Below are 13,731 nucleotides of genomic sequence, written 5' to 3'. Positions count from 1 at the left end.
TAAATGTGATAACGCACCAGCCAATCAGCTATATTTGAAAAATTACAGTTATGAGTGGATTGGCTGGTGCGTTATCACATTTTACTTTATCTCCACTTTATCTCTGCTCCCTGCTTAATGCATCTGCCCCAATGTCGGAAGAGAAAAGAGATCTTGGTTATGATGAGTATAAGACTTAAACAAATTAATAGATCAACAACCGAGATGTATATAAGATTCTGGACATTTTAGATTCTTTTAAAGCAGGGGTGGTTAAACCGGTCCTAGGGTTCTACCAACAGTCCACGTTTTCCAAATCTCCTTGCTGGTGCACAGCTGTAGTCATTACTAACTGTCACATTATCAAACATGCTGCATTCATTCCTACTATAGATCCTCAGGTTGCTTGAAAAAAATGAACTCTTGGTAGATTTCGAGGACAGTTTTCCCATCTCTGTTTTAGGGAATGCTTGTCTACAGAGATGTCTGCATAATTAGCGCAGAGATGACAGTGCTTCTGGAAGAGGGAATGTCTAAAATTATGTAAATCATGTAATTTCTTGTCATGTCAGCCCTGCCCCCTTTCTATAGACCTGCAAATTGCGACATTTGAGGGGGTAGGGCTTAGTGACATCAGATTCCAGTAGCGCACGTAGGGGGGTTTCTGAGTACCCAGAACCCCCCCAGGAGTCTAAGGGTCCTCACCTGAAAGCTGAGGGTCCCCTCTTTCCATGGGTATAAGAATTGTAAAAATCGGCCCTTGGGAACCGGAGATATCTGACTTCAAAGCAGTGGTCCCCATCCAAGCCTGTTAATTGTTATTCCCAGTCAGATATTTCAGGTTCTGTCTGACTTTTCTGATGGTATATTCCAAAAGCTGGGATTCTCCCCCTTTGAGGGACACTAGGAGCCTGTCTCTACTGTTCCCAGAACCAGACATATCAGCCTTCCAGCAGCTGGTTACTGCTCCAGCTCCACGCACCTGGTATGTAGTATTATATTCTCGTAGGCAGATTGCTCTGCCTCCTGAACTCTGATCCCCTAGTCCCCAATACCATTTGGTAGGTGGGATTCTCTAGTTTTTAGTTCCATTAAAATCTAAGAAATCGATTTCTGGGAACTGGAGATATCTGCAGGCAAGCAAGCTGTCCTCCCACCAGAAACTTATGAATAATAAGCTCACTCCACTATACACCCCTCCTCTGCATATTAAACATCCTCTACCACCCTGGAAGTTATGTATCAGGGCCCCTCCATTCAGCCCAATGCCCCCTTCTCCCACTCCATCTCCCACCATCTGTGCAGTAAAGGGGTAATTCGTGGAAATTACTGATCCAGGCCCTACATGCTGAGCGGTTGATATAATTCCCCCTACCACCCGCAGGACATCAAAGCTTCCCCCACCCCTACCGCTGGAGGATCGGTAGGGGCCCCAATACATTGCTATGCCAAGGGGGTCATACACTACTGTTGACTCCCCTGTTTGTATGTATGTACAGTATATGTATGTATATATATATATATATATATTTATTTTTTTTTTTTTTTTTTTTATTATTATTATTATTATTATTATTTATATACATTTGGTCTATCTATAATACTTTAACTGACCCGGCATATACTGGGTCACCTAAGTGTCCATCTCTGTGCTTTGCTCCACCCCTCTGGAAACCCCCTTCTGAAAATCCTGCGTTTGCCACTGGATTCCATCCCACATCCTGAACTACACATCAGTGTCTCCTCTCTGGGCTTCTCTCAGAAAGGAGCACTAAAAAGTAGGCAAGTATGTTTTAGAGGTGAACCAATGAAATATTGGGAAACATTGATAACCCTTTTCATAACATTTTCTTTATTTAGTAATGCTGTGTTTAGGGATTTAGATCACATGATATATTTACTTGTTCATTTAAATATAATCTGTCTCAGGCTATGTCTGTGTATTTGCATATTCAGGGTTTCTGGGGTCACTGTGCTCTGCGTTGTTTGCCTCTTACGCCATACAAGGAAAGCCGCTAGTACAGTGGGGCAGAGACCTGCTGAAGGTGATACCAATGGCTGAAGAGTACTGTAAGAAAACTATTCGTCACATGGCAGGTAAGATAATAATAACTGTGTCATAGGTACATAGGCCCTGATTCTGGTTGACTTGGTAAGCTGCAAATCTCACAGTTTACCGAGTCCCAGAGAGCAAGAACCAGAATGACTCCTATAGATGCATAGTAGTTTAGGTGGAAAAAAGACTTACGTCCATCACGTTCACCCTTTGATTACCGGTTATATCCCTGGAGGATTTTATCTAACAAATGATTGTCTAGCCTTAATTTAATAGGCGTTATTGCATCTGCCGACACCACCTCACATGGAAGAGAGTTCCTTAATTTTGCTGCCCTGACTGTAAAAAAGCCCTTCCTTTTAAGTGTTCTAACCCTTTTATCCTCCACTCTAAGTGCGTGCCATTGTGTCATAGTAACTGATTTCAAAGCAAATAGGCTGCCTGACAGATCGTTGTAATTGCCCTTAATATACAGTATTTGTACATGTTAAGCATGCATATAGGCATGTAAAAAAAACTTCCTTCTAGATGTTCTAAACCTTCTCTCCTCCAGTCTAAGTGTGTGCCCTCGTGTTCTCGTAAATGGTTTCAAAGTAAATAGGAGTTGTCTCAGCAGATCAAGGATGTGCACAAAAGAAATATGAATGCTGAGTTAGGTAGAAGATGCTTTAGGTGCATTGTTAACACACGTGACTTCGTTCACTGCACCAGTTCATAGTTTCATTAAACCTTATTTTTCTGGATGTTGCTTATATCTAGAGTACCAAGAGCACTGGTTCTACTTTGAAGCTAAATGGCAGTTTTACCTGGAAGAAAGGGAAATGGAGGAAGACAATGTGACCAAGCCCACCTTTCCTGATAAGTATGATGCTGATGAAAGAGATAAGGTAAGCCTTTTTCACATTGCTTGGTGACTGCACTGAGAAATAAGGTGGTGTGATCTGAAGGCATTTCAGGGTCACTTAATCCAACACCTATGTTGTTGATTTATGTTGTTCTCCACAATTCTGAAATGCTTAAAATGTTTATTTTTTTAATGTTACCATACCTATAAATGTTTTAATAAGAGATTAACTATATTTTCAAATGGTTCCACCTAGTAGTTGCCTTTGCATGCTACCCCGGCATTATTTGGCTTGCCCTATGCTTTCTATTCCACACAGAGAACTCACTTATTACACATGGCACAGCTACATGGCATGGCATAGAGTTACCTACATGGGGCTCAGGCCAGCCACCTACCCTTTCTATACCATAGCACCAGCATGGATACCATGTTTTTGCCTTGAGCAAAAGGAAAGCATAGATATGTGGCTTCACGGTGCTAGAGTAAGAGGACTTGCCAAATACTAAGATTTCCACACAGTACTACAGTATATAAAAGTGTCATATACACAGCAGAGTGTATGTCCAATTCCAATGTGCCATATACTTAAATACAAATTTCAATTGACTTAAATTCAATTAAATTAAGTGATCATGACTTCCGGTGGGCGGACCTGAGCGTAGGTCAGCTTTTAACAGCTCTCAAAGAGGGAACCCCATTTGAGCCTGATTTGGAGGGTTTAAATGGGAAGCTGAACCCTCCTTAGCATCAACAACTGACCCGGAGATAGGAGGTGGACAAGAGGGAGAGATCCCCGGCTCTCCACCGCATCGCAAACCCCCGGAATCTGGCACCTGAGGAGGTGCGCAACGAGGCAGCCGCCATCTTACCTGCGGCCTAGCTCCTGACGGGGGACTCGTCCCTGGGGACGGCGGCGGCTGGATCACAAGTCCCGGAGACACAGAGCCGCGGACATCGACGACGCAGATCCCCGGCGGTGATCCTGAGGTGGTGAGTCACCCGCTGCCGTGACGTGGCCCAGCCTTGAGGGGAGAGGGGGAGGCTGCTCGAAAACAGATCACCGGTGCTCCCGTGCTGGGAGCTCCGGCGCCGAGGGACATTAAAAAAGGTGCTGAAAGAGGAGGCTGTTGATCCCAGTAATACACTGACCTGCTCCCCCAGATCCGATATCACCCCTCCTCCCTCCTTGCATTTAGGTGATTACAGAGACAGGCATCATTTGTCACCCGTGCTACTGGGCTCTGCAAGGGAGATTAAAATAAAGGACTTGTCCTGACTCACAGCATCTCCCCCACTGATCTGACTGCTGGTACAGGGTGGGAAGCCGGACACCCCCTGACACATATTATATACATAAAGGGACAGTATTTAACCCTTCACCCTTCACTCTGCAATTCTTTAAAGCAGGAAATTATCTCTCCTGGCAGATATCCTCCAGCAAATAAGCTGCAGACAAAGCTCCCTGGTACCTGCGGGCGCCATCTTTTTCACTGCCCTACAGTAACTACAAGGGGAAGAACGACTGCAATATTTTAATTCTATAAAAACTGGACAACCTATCTCCCTATACCTATATACTCACTTACAGTACCTTCATCTCTGCAAATAAATACTATAAAAATATCCCAACCGAACTGTAACAACCAGTACTTGGCCTGGCAGTTAGGAGACCCAAGGGAACAACCACATCGGTATTGACCTAGAAAATTTTAAACTTTATTTACTAGAATATTCAGGCTAACCGACCCTGCGGGCTATCACAATCAACCTCTAAACTTGGAACACCACCTGTTGCCTCTGACCCTAGACACCAAGATACCGCCTCGACGAAGAGAGTCCTGTCAGTTTGGCGATTCCTAGAGAGACTCCCAGCTAATAATACACAACTTATTCTCGACTCTAACTTTCACTCTCCAATACAGAGCTTACCGTTCGTCAGTCTTAATACAACATAAATTGGCCCGCAAACACCTCACCAACAAAGACCCACGGGGCTTGGACCATTTTGAGATTTGGTGCTGGAGAAGTTACTAGTGGCGGGAGCAAACCCCACCGCCATGGAAAAATATGTCGCAAGACCGCAAAGGTCCCAAAAAGGATCACAACAAAACAAAGCCAAAGATAAATCTGCCAATGCCAACTCCCCAACGAGATCACCTTCCTCTAGCCCAGAGGATCCGCTAGAAAACACAATGGCTTCGCAGTCATTTAGTTCTTCTTGTATTCAGAAGGCTAAAGAAATCTCGGAAATTATATCTCCTTTACTTGATGCCAAATTAGCACCACTCACGGAGGCTATTAATTCTGCGGTAAACCAACTGAAACAACATACCACTAGAATCACGGAGGCGGAAGAAAGAATTTCAACCCTGGAGGATGAACTCCAAGAAGCTAAAGCCTTACTAGCAACACAAGACACTGCTTTACTCACGATGCAGGACAAGTTGGAAGATATAGAAAACCGGAACAGACGGAATAACTTGCGTTTAATTGGCGTTCCAGAGTCGGTCAGACCTAAAGATCTCCTACACCTAGTAGACACCTGGCTACCTGAGGCTCTGAACATAAATATTCAAGCTAAACCTATCATAGTTGAACGAGCCCATAGAATAGGCCCGGACAGGAATGCCCCGCAAAGACAACGCCCACGTCCGGTTATTTTCAAGCTGCTGAATTACTTGGACAAACAAAAAATCCTTGAAGCTTACCGGAAGACAAAAGATCTCTCATATGAAGGCTCCAAACTTCTAATCTTCCAGGATTTTTCCTTCCAGGTCTCTACTCGCCGCAGAGAATTTTCCCCGATTTGTAAAGCATTATTTGAGAAAGATATAAAGTTCGCCTTGCTATATCCAGCGAAATTAAGAGTCATCCACAATGATAAGCCTATCTACTTCGATGAAGTTCAGCCTGCGAAAAACTTCCTACGTTCGCTGGACTTACATCCCTCAGAGGCTGGAGCTGAGGACAATGAATAGAGACGTTTCTTTAACAAGGTCTAATAGTCGCGGACGCGACTATATACATCCCCCCCATACAATGAGTCATGGAGGTACTTTTGATATTTTTGATATTTTTGATACTAGGGAGTAAACTCATGATTATAAATGCTAGACATGTTTCTGTTTTGTCACATAGTCAAATACCCCTATTTACACTAGAATATTTGAAGCATATTTGTTATTTGAATATTTTCTTACTATCTTATCTAATGTTTACTTATATGATAATGGAGGGCAGTTCTAGACCCTCAGTCTGGGTTCCTATAAAAATTAAAATTATTGTGATGCATGTTATATTGATAAGTATAATAAGTACACATGTTCAATGTACTACAGTAGAAAGTTCCTTACACATTGGTACAGTCTGTCGCACAAAAACCCACTCATCCTGTTTCACCTCCCGATGGCTGGGATGGGAGGGGGACACATACTAAAACTTTAGCTTATGGTAACATCAGCAGAACAGGAATCGGTTAAAAATGACTCCTATTGCTGAAATGACTGACACAGTCAAGTCTAAGACTGCAGTTAAAATGTTGTCTTGGAACGTAGAGGGACTTAACACACCTATAAAACGGAAAAAGATACTCAAACACCTCAATCTTCTTAGACCCGATATAGTATTCCTCCAGGAAACACATTGGAAAAATGGAGACCCCAATATACTGAGAGCGAAATGGCTAAAGGAATTTAGACAAGCTTCTTACACTTCTAAGAAGAGAGGAGTTTTGACTTTTTGGTAAGAATATTTCTTATGAAATATTACAAGAATGGGCAGATCCGGAGGGTAGGTTCCTATTTTTGAAGGTCATATTAGAGGGAGAAAGATACACCTTAGCTTGCTTATATGCCCCCCAAAGTCCAAATGCTTCCTTTTTTTCAGATATATTCACTTACCTACAGGACTGGGCAGATGGGCCGATTATTGTTGGAGGTGACCTAAATGTAACAATTGACCCAAAAATGGATACTTCAGGGACTAGTAATAGAAACAACACTCGTAAAGGAGCCCCTTCAACTCTATCTTTAATTACAGACACATTCCAACTAGCGGACCCCTGGAGACATTTACACCCGACATCTAGAGAATTTACCTTTTACTCACATCCACACAACACCTCCTCCAGATTAGACTACTGGTTGATCCCCAAACCGTTACTATATAGAGTTTCTTCTGCTGTTATCGAAGACATCCTGATCTCAGATCATGCTCCAATATGGTTTACACTTAAATTAAATGACCCGAAAATGTCCTCATATAATTGGAGATTTCCTGACCACTTGATCAATTCTGATGATTTTAAAAAGTACCTGACACAATCCTTTCGCAACTACATAAATGACAATAACATCCATAGTCAAGACATAAACCTACTCTGGCAGGCATCAAAACCGGTCCTGAGAGGACACATAATCTCCTATGTTAGCCATCAAAGGAAAAAACTGCGAGATCAATATGAGAAGGCCAGTCAAAAAGTAGCAGATGCATATGTTGCACTGCTGTCTAATCCTTCTGAAAACAACAAAACCCTATATAAAGAGGCTAAATCCTTATATGATATCCTAAGCACAGAAAAGGCGCAGATAGACATAAATTTTCAGAAAAACAGATACTTTAGATGGGGTAACAAATCCGGTAAATTATTAGCAACCATGACTAAAGCGGCAAAAGATATTAAGCATATTACCTCAGTTAAATTACAATCAGGAAAACTATCCACATCTCCAAATGAAATTGAACAAGCATTCCTTACGTATTTTAAGTCCTTATATCTAGCAACACCTGATGACACCCAGGATGGAGAACTCTTTTTACAACAGTCGAATCTCCACAAAATGACACCCACAGACAGAGAACAATTATTAGCCCCCATATCAGAACTTGAAATCACAGATACAATTTCCTCTTTGAAATCAGGGAAGTCGCCAGGCCCTGATGGTTATTCGGCAACATACTACAAAATGTTGTCCCCTTTGCTATCCCCCCACTTACACACCCTATATAATTCCATAATAAGTGGTAACGCAGCTCCTGAACACTTCAATGAAGCCCGTATTATATTGATCCCAAAGCCAGATAAAGATCCAAAACTAGTGTCTTCCTACCGACCAATATCTTTACTAAATCAGGATTTTAAGATATTTTCAAAAATCATGGCCCAACGATTACAAATGATCTTACCTAATTTACTACACAGAGCCCAAACGGGCTTTATTAAAAACAGACATTCAGTGCATAATATACGAACGTTGATTGCAGCTATTACACAAACACAAATTACTAAGAATAAAAATGCCTTGATAATAAGTTGTGACGCAGACAAAGCGTTCGATAGGGTTTCCTGGCCCCATCTAAACCGAATTTTTAATCATCAAGAATTTGGCCCTGAATTTACACATATATTTAACACACTATATAAAGAACCCAAAGCATTTCTCACAATAAACTCACTTAACTCCCCACAATTCACATTGCACAGAGGAACGAGACAAGGATGCCCGCTCTCCCCACTCCTGTTTGACATAGCACTAGACCCTATACTACGACACTTTGACACAATGAAAGAATGGTCTGGAATACACTTGGGGACGGAGGAAATTAAATTCTCCGCATTTGCAGATGATCTACTACTATATATGTCAAACCCTAAACAGGCTATCCCCTCCCTCCTAACAGCACTAGACAGACTAGAAAATATAACAGGCCTAAAATTAAATTACTCAAAAACTATAGCATTACCTTTAGATCCTAGTGCCAAGCAGGGGTGGGGCAACACATTCCCGTTCATGTGGGCACAAAATTCCTTCAAATATTTAGGAATACATATTTCTTCTGATATCAGATGTTTGTATGGCATAAACTTCACTCCCATGTTCACCAAAACATACAGTGACTTCCAGAAATGGAAGAGCCTTCCCTTATCATATATAGGACGCTGTCATCTTTTTAAAATGATAACATTCCCTAGACTCCTATAACTAATCCAAATGCTACCTTTGCTACCCACCAAACAGGACCTAAAACTTTTCAATACAGCATTAAGCAAATTCATTTGGGGAGGGAAAAAACCCAGATTATCGCTGTTTAAACTGCAACAACAGAAAGAACGGGGTGGAATAAATCTACCAAACCTCAGAGAGTATGCAATAGCGGCAAATTATAAAATAGCTCTAGATTGGATAAAAGGCCATGACATATACACTAGACGATCGCGAGAACAGGCATTCAGCCCACACAGAGATCTAATAACATTACTACATACACATCCGAAGGCAATAGAAGCAGACTTAAGAGACAATATACTTCTGAGCACCACATGCGAGGCCTGGCGACTGTTTCGGTCTAGCCAAAAAATGAGGAAATATTCCTCAATATTCTTACCTATATGGGGCAACCCAAATTTTCCCCCACAAACAACGAATCCATGCTTTCGCACGTGGTACCAAAAGGGTCTCCGCTGCTTATATCAATTCATGCACCCTGTCACATTACAACCCCTCTCCAGATCTCAAATGCAGGAAAAACACCCAGACATTCCCTTTCCACTATTTCAGTTTCTGCAGCTCTCTAGTTACATTAGTAAAATACTTCAAGGTTTGACTGACACTGATAAAAATAACAAACTAGACTATGCAGTTAAAAACAACACCGGATCCTTCACCACATCTTATATTTATTCTCATTTACGCAAGACACTTAATACAGAAACATCCTCAACGGGTCTAGTTAGGTGGTTGAGTGAATTCCCCCACCTGACTGTGGAGACGATGCTATCCTCATATGTAAATATGAATAAACAATTGGTGGCCATTACCTACACGGAGATGCACCAAAAAATTCTCCACAGGGCATACTACACACCTAGATTAAGGTTTATGAATGGTAACTCTCCAACATCAAATTGCTTTAAGTGTGAGGCTCCAGATGCGGGTATGACACATTGCCTATGGGAATGCCCTATAGTCCGGAAATTTTGGGGAGACCTACAAAATTTTATTAATAACCAACTCGGGCTACAGTTCCAGGTGTCTAAGGACTGGGTGTTCTGGAACAGTTATCATAAAAAGGACAAACTAGTCCTGTCCAAACACGCACGATTTTTGATTAATAAATTCGCAGCGGCGGGGAAGAAAACCATCCTTTCCCAATGGATCGACAAAACTCTGATTCCTCTCACACTGTTATTCCCTAGACTTCAGTATCTATTTCAAATGGACTGGACGGAAGCTGTAACGAATAAAGAAATATTGGTTGGCAAACTTGTAGACACATGGCTGCCTTATATAAAAACCCTTCCTCAATCCACCAGAGACGCATTAAGGAATAGCTTCCAATCGACAACCTGGTATGAGCTAGAAATCATAACAAATGGAGTACCACCTTTTTGAAAATACGCACACTCGTGCAGGATTCTGTCAATGCCTAATAATAGACCTAATAATACATATGTACTGACGGACAATAATAATAATGCTTGGATGCTACTTGATTGTGTTATAAATGTGTAAGATTTTGTCTTTATTACTATTTGTACTTACATAAATGTAAATCTTTCGATGTTTGTTTCTGGATGTGCATTGCAATTAATAAAACTGTTTTAAAAAAAAAAAAAAATTAAGTGATCATAAATAAATTACAGGCATCTGTTATTTTTCCTTTGAAAATCGTTTCCTGCCACAGTTCAAATAAAATATCAATCACGTAATCTGGATAGGCAGGTGCAACTTCACATAATATTACACAAATGAAATGAGGACTATCAGCTGGAGAGGTCACTCCACAAGTATCCGATCAGAAGTGGCTAGCTGCAGTGCGGTGCGGTGCTATCCTTATTATTATCGGCCTCATTAATAGTGCATGTATCTGCACCTGCCCTCTCCAGCTTACGCAAGAGCTCCGCCTCCTGACAGGCATACATGTGTCTCTGTCCAAGTCTGCCTTAGTCGCAGTTGCAAGACCATGATCTTACTGTACTCAGCATATGTTTGCCTAGCAGTGCTCTCCCCTGGCACTCCCCTCCAAACCTAGCATAAGAAAATGTGGCTAAATGTGTATATGCACCTATGGATTTACAGTTGATGCCCAACACAGACATACTGTATGCCAACTCTGCATCAGCCCCACAACAGTGAGGAAAGCCTGGCCCTATGGCCTTTTCTGCTAGGATACTTGATTTCCACAAAATGTCTCTGAAATGTCACCATTGTCAGCGAGCTAATATGTGTTACCATTTAATATATAGACATATAAGAAATGGAGCTCAGAGGGACGTGGTGGAAGAAGAGGACATGATGCACCCATGATTGCATATGATGCTTTGTTGGGAGCCAATGGGGATTGGAAGGAGCTGTGCAGCCGCGCAATGTTCCATGGAGGTAACTCACTTAAACAATACAAAAAAAATATAACACAAGTAAATACTACCAATGGTAAATAATAATGTTAATAAACCCAGATTTACATTGCTGAATACAATAAACATGCATCCATTGCTCATTTTATACACTGGCAGATGTTGCAACTCACTCGTTCATGTTGTGCAGCTCAATTACATCTGGAATAGAACAGGATAGTAGGGAGAAGGAAAGTATGTACTGTAGATTCTTAGTGTCACTTATCGTCCAGTGTTTGCAGCTGGCCCAGGTGACAATTGTACTAGTTGCAGCCTCTAACTGAATTTGAAATGACTGTTGAGTCAGACTAATGTGTAACAAGACAGGGATAGTTTCCTTATTTTATCATGTGAATCATTGGGAAGCCTTTGTGACAAAAATATATATTGAAGGGGCAGGATGTAATGAGGGCAGAGTGCGGTGGCTGTGCTGAATGGCGGGCAAACTGACTTTATTTTTAAAGGGTCAATCACTCATAAGGCATGATTTTTCCTTGTAAGAGATTGCCCCTTTGAAAAAAGTCTGAGTGGGGTATGCAATCTCCCACCGCTATTTCCGAAGGGGGAAATAGCAGCGGGGACCTATTCAATGTTGTCTTTAGCGACAGCATTGAAGAGGGATCATGGCAGAATGAGCCCAACTTTATAAGCTGTCAGGCCCATTCTGCCGATAACGGCCGTGGATTGTCGCGATCCTGGGCGCAGATCAACAATCCATGGGTGTTTTTGCGTCCACGCCCCATTTTCGCTGTTCGGTAGGTGGGACATTGAATCCCACCTGCCGATCTGCTGTCGGCCAAACCGCAAATGGGCCAGGATCACGGCTGTCGGGAGGGATCCTGGATTGTATACCCCCTGATTTCGTTTGGCATCCCGCAGGGCTTGTTTCATCCTGCCCAAGGTGTTTTATTGGAGTCTCCTAAGACTGGGGCCACACATAGCAGCTCAGCGCATCCTATTCAGCAGGATCTGCTATGCCGCAAAGAACCAGCAATGCCTGGAAGGCGTCGCTTAAGTGTGGCAGGCAGCACAGGGTCCCAATTGCCGGCAATGGGCCAATCTAATAATAAAATATACACTATATTTTAGTAAATATCTATATTTTACTATTATCAGATCCTCAAGTATGTTTACTCAGTTGCTCGAACCCTGAGATGCTTCATTCTGCATGCAGCACTTCTCTGTATTTCAAGAGGTGTGATAGAGACAAAATTAGATCCTGTAAAAGTAAAATATATCTAAACAAAATAAATAAATAGAATTAAAAAAAGTGTGTTATTTTTTTCAATAACATGTAGGGGAAATTTACTAAGAAGGCCAATGATATGAACAGAGAACATAGGTTATTTACAAAGCTGCCACATTCTTCGGATTCATATTTTCCGATGATGAAGTGATTCATATTTGGCTGCCGAGTTTTCTGGTAGCCATATAGCCATATAGCTTTAAAACTCATATGATTCTAGATGTTATATATAACACATCTTGTTTGGTTGCAGGAGAAAGTGGTGCAACAGGATCTATTGCTGGTTGTCTGTTTGGATTGCTGTACGGTGCAAGCAATGTGCCAAAGAGTCTGTACCAGGAATTGGAACTAAAAGAAAGACTTGAGCAGTTGGGTGAAAAACTCTATCAAGTCTCCACAAAGGAAAAGTAATGCAACTAGTTTCATTTCTGTAGCACTATATAATAGAAAATATAAACAAACCCTGATGTAGTGCAGTTTTGCGGTGATCCGTGACGGGTGTAAATGTTTTCACGGTTGATTTTTTAGTTCTTAATTTTTAAAGTTAATATTGTTTATTATGAATTAGTTCAGCTGTCCTACCTCAAGTACATACCACATACAGAAGGAGTATAAGGACACAGCCCACTTGTTGCTGGTGGGATATAAATATGTTACTAGGTTTGGTTACTTGATGACAAAATGAGAATGACTATGAAAGGAGACATAAGGGTTTGATGACTTGATACAGACATTTTTGCGCACACACAAACACACACAATATTACATATTAGTTTTGTGGCAGAATCTATAGCCCATCTGATGTGCTTATCTTTAATGACCGAGGGGAGGAGCTTAAATAGTCATCTGGGATCACTGACCACCCCCCAGAGGAATTCACAAGTGAATTGATAATAATTTAATAATTTATTTATTTCTGCCTTATGTCTAAAAGATTTCACTTCCTGGATGTGCTGTCATAGGTGCGATTCAGTTACCTTTTGGGTTACCCAAAATAATGGGTACCCACCTGAGCAATTCAATAGTTGCTCTGATCAAGCACCCATTAATTCTGATGTGCATAAATGTACCTAACATACATACTAGCATACTTCCAAAACACAAAACATCATGTGTGGGCATCTCAAGAGGAGACAAGCTGATATGGAAGTCTTAACAGAGCAACAATTGAATTGCTTCATCCATCGCCATCTAGTGGCAGGCGCAAT

General features: G+C 41.5%; 1 protein-coding gene across 1 annotated transcript in view; it reads left to right on the top strand.

The window, feature by feature from the left end:
- The window catches only part of ADPRHL1 (ADP-ribosylhydrolase like 1), a 33,455-nt gene extending 20,521 nt beyond the window's left edge, over positions 1 to 12,934 (top strand). Inside the window, exons 4-7 of the mRNA XM_083171197.1 lie at positions 1,936 to 2,076; positions 2,795 to 2,922; positions 11,128 to 11,260; positions 12,777 to 12,934. Coding sequence (XP_083027323.1) covers positions 1,936 to 2,076; positions 2,795 to 2,922; positions 11,128 to 11,260; positions 12,777 to 12,934 — 560 coding nt within the window. The remainder of the gene's footprint in view (positions 1 to 1,935; positions 2,077 to 2,794; positions 2,923 to 11,127; positions 11,261 to 12,776) is intronic.
- Positions 12,935 to 13,731: the final 797 nt, after the last annotated feature.

This window comes from Crinia signifera, chromosome 2, assembly GCF_055691185.1.
Source record: "Crinia signifera chromosome 2, ASM5569118v1, whole genome shotgun sequence".
Lineage (NCBI taxonomy): Eukaryota > Metazoa > Chordata > Amphibia > Anura > Myobatrachidae > Crinia > Crinia signifera.
This window is presented reverse-complemented; position numbering and strand designations above follow the sequence as displayed.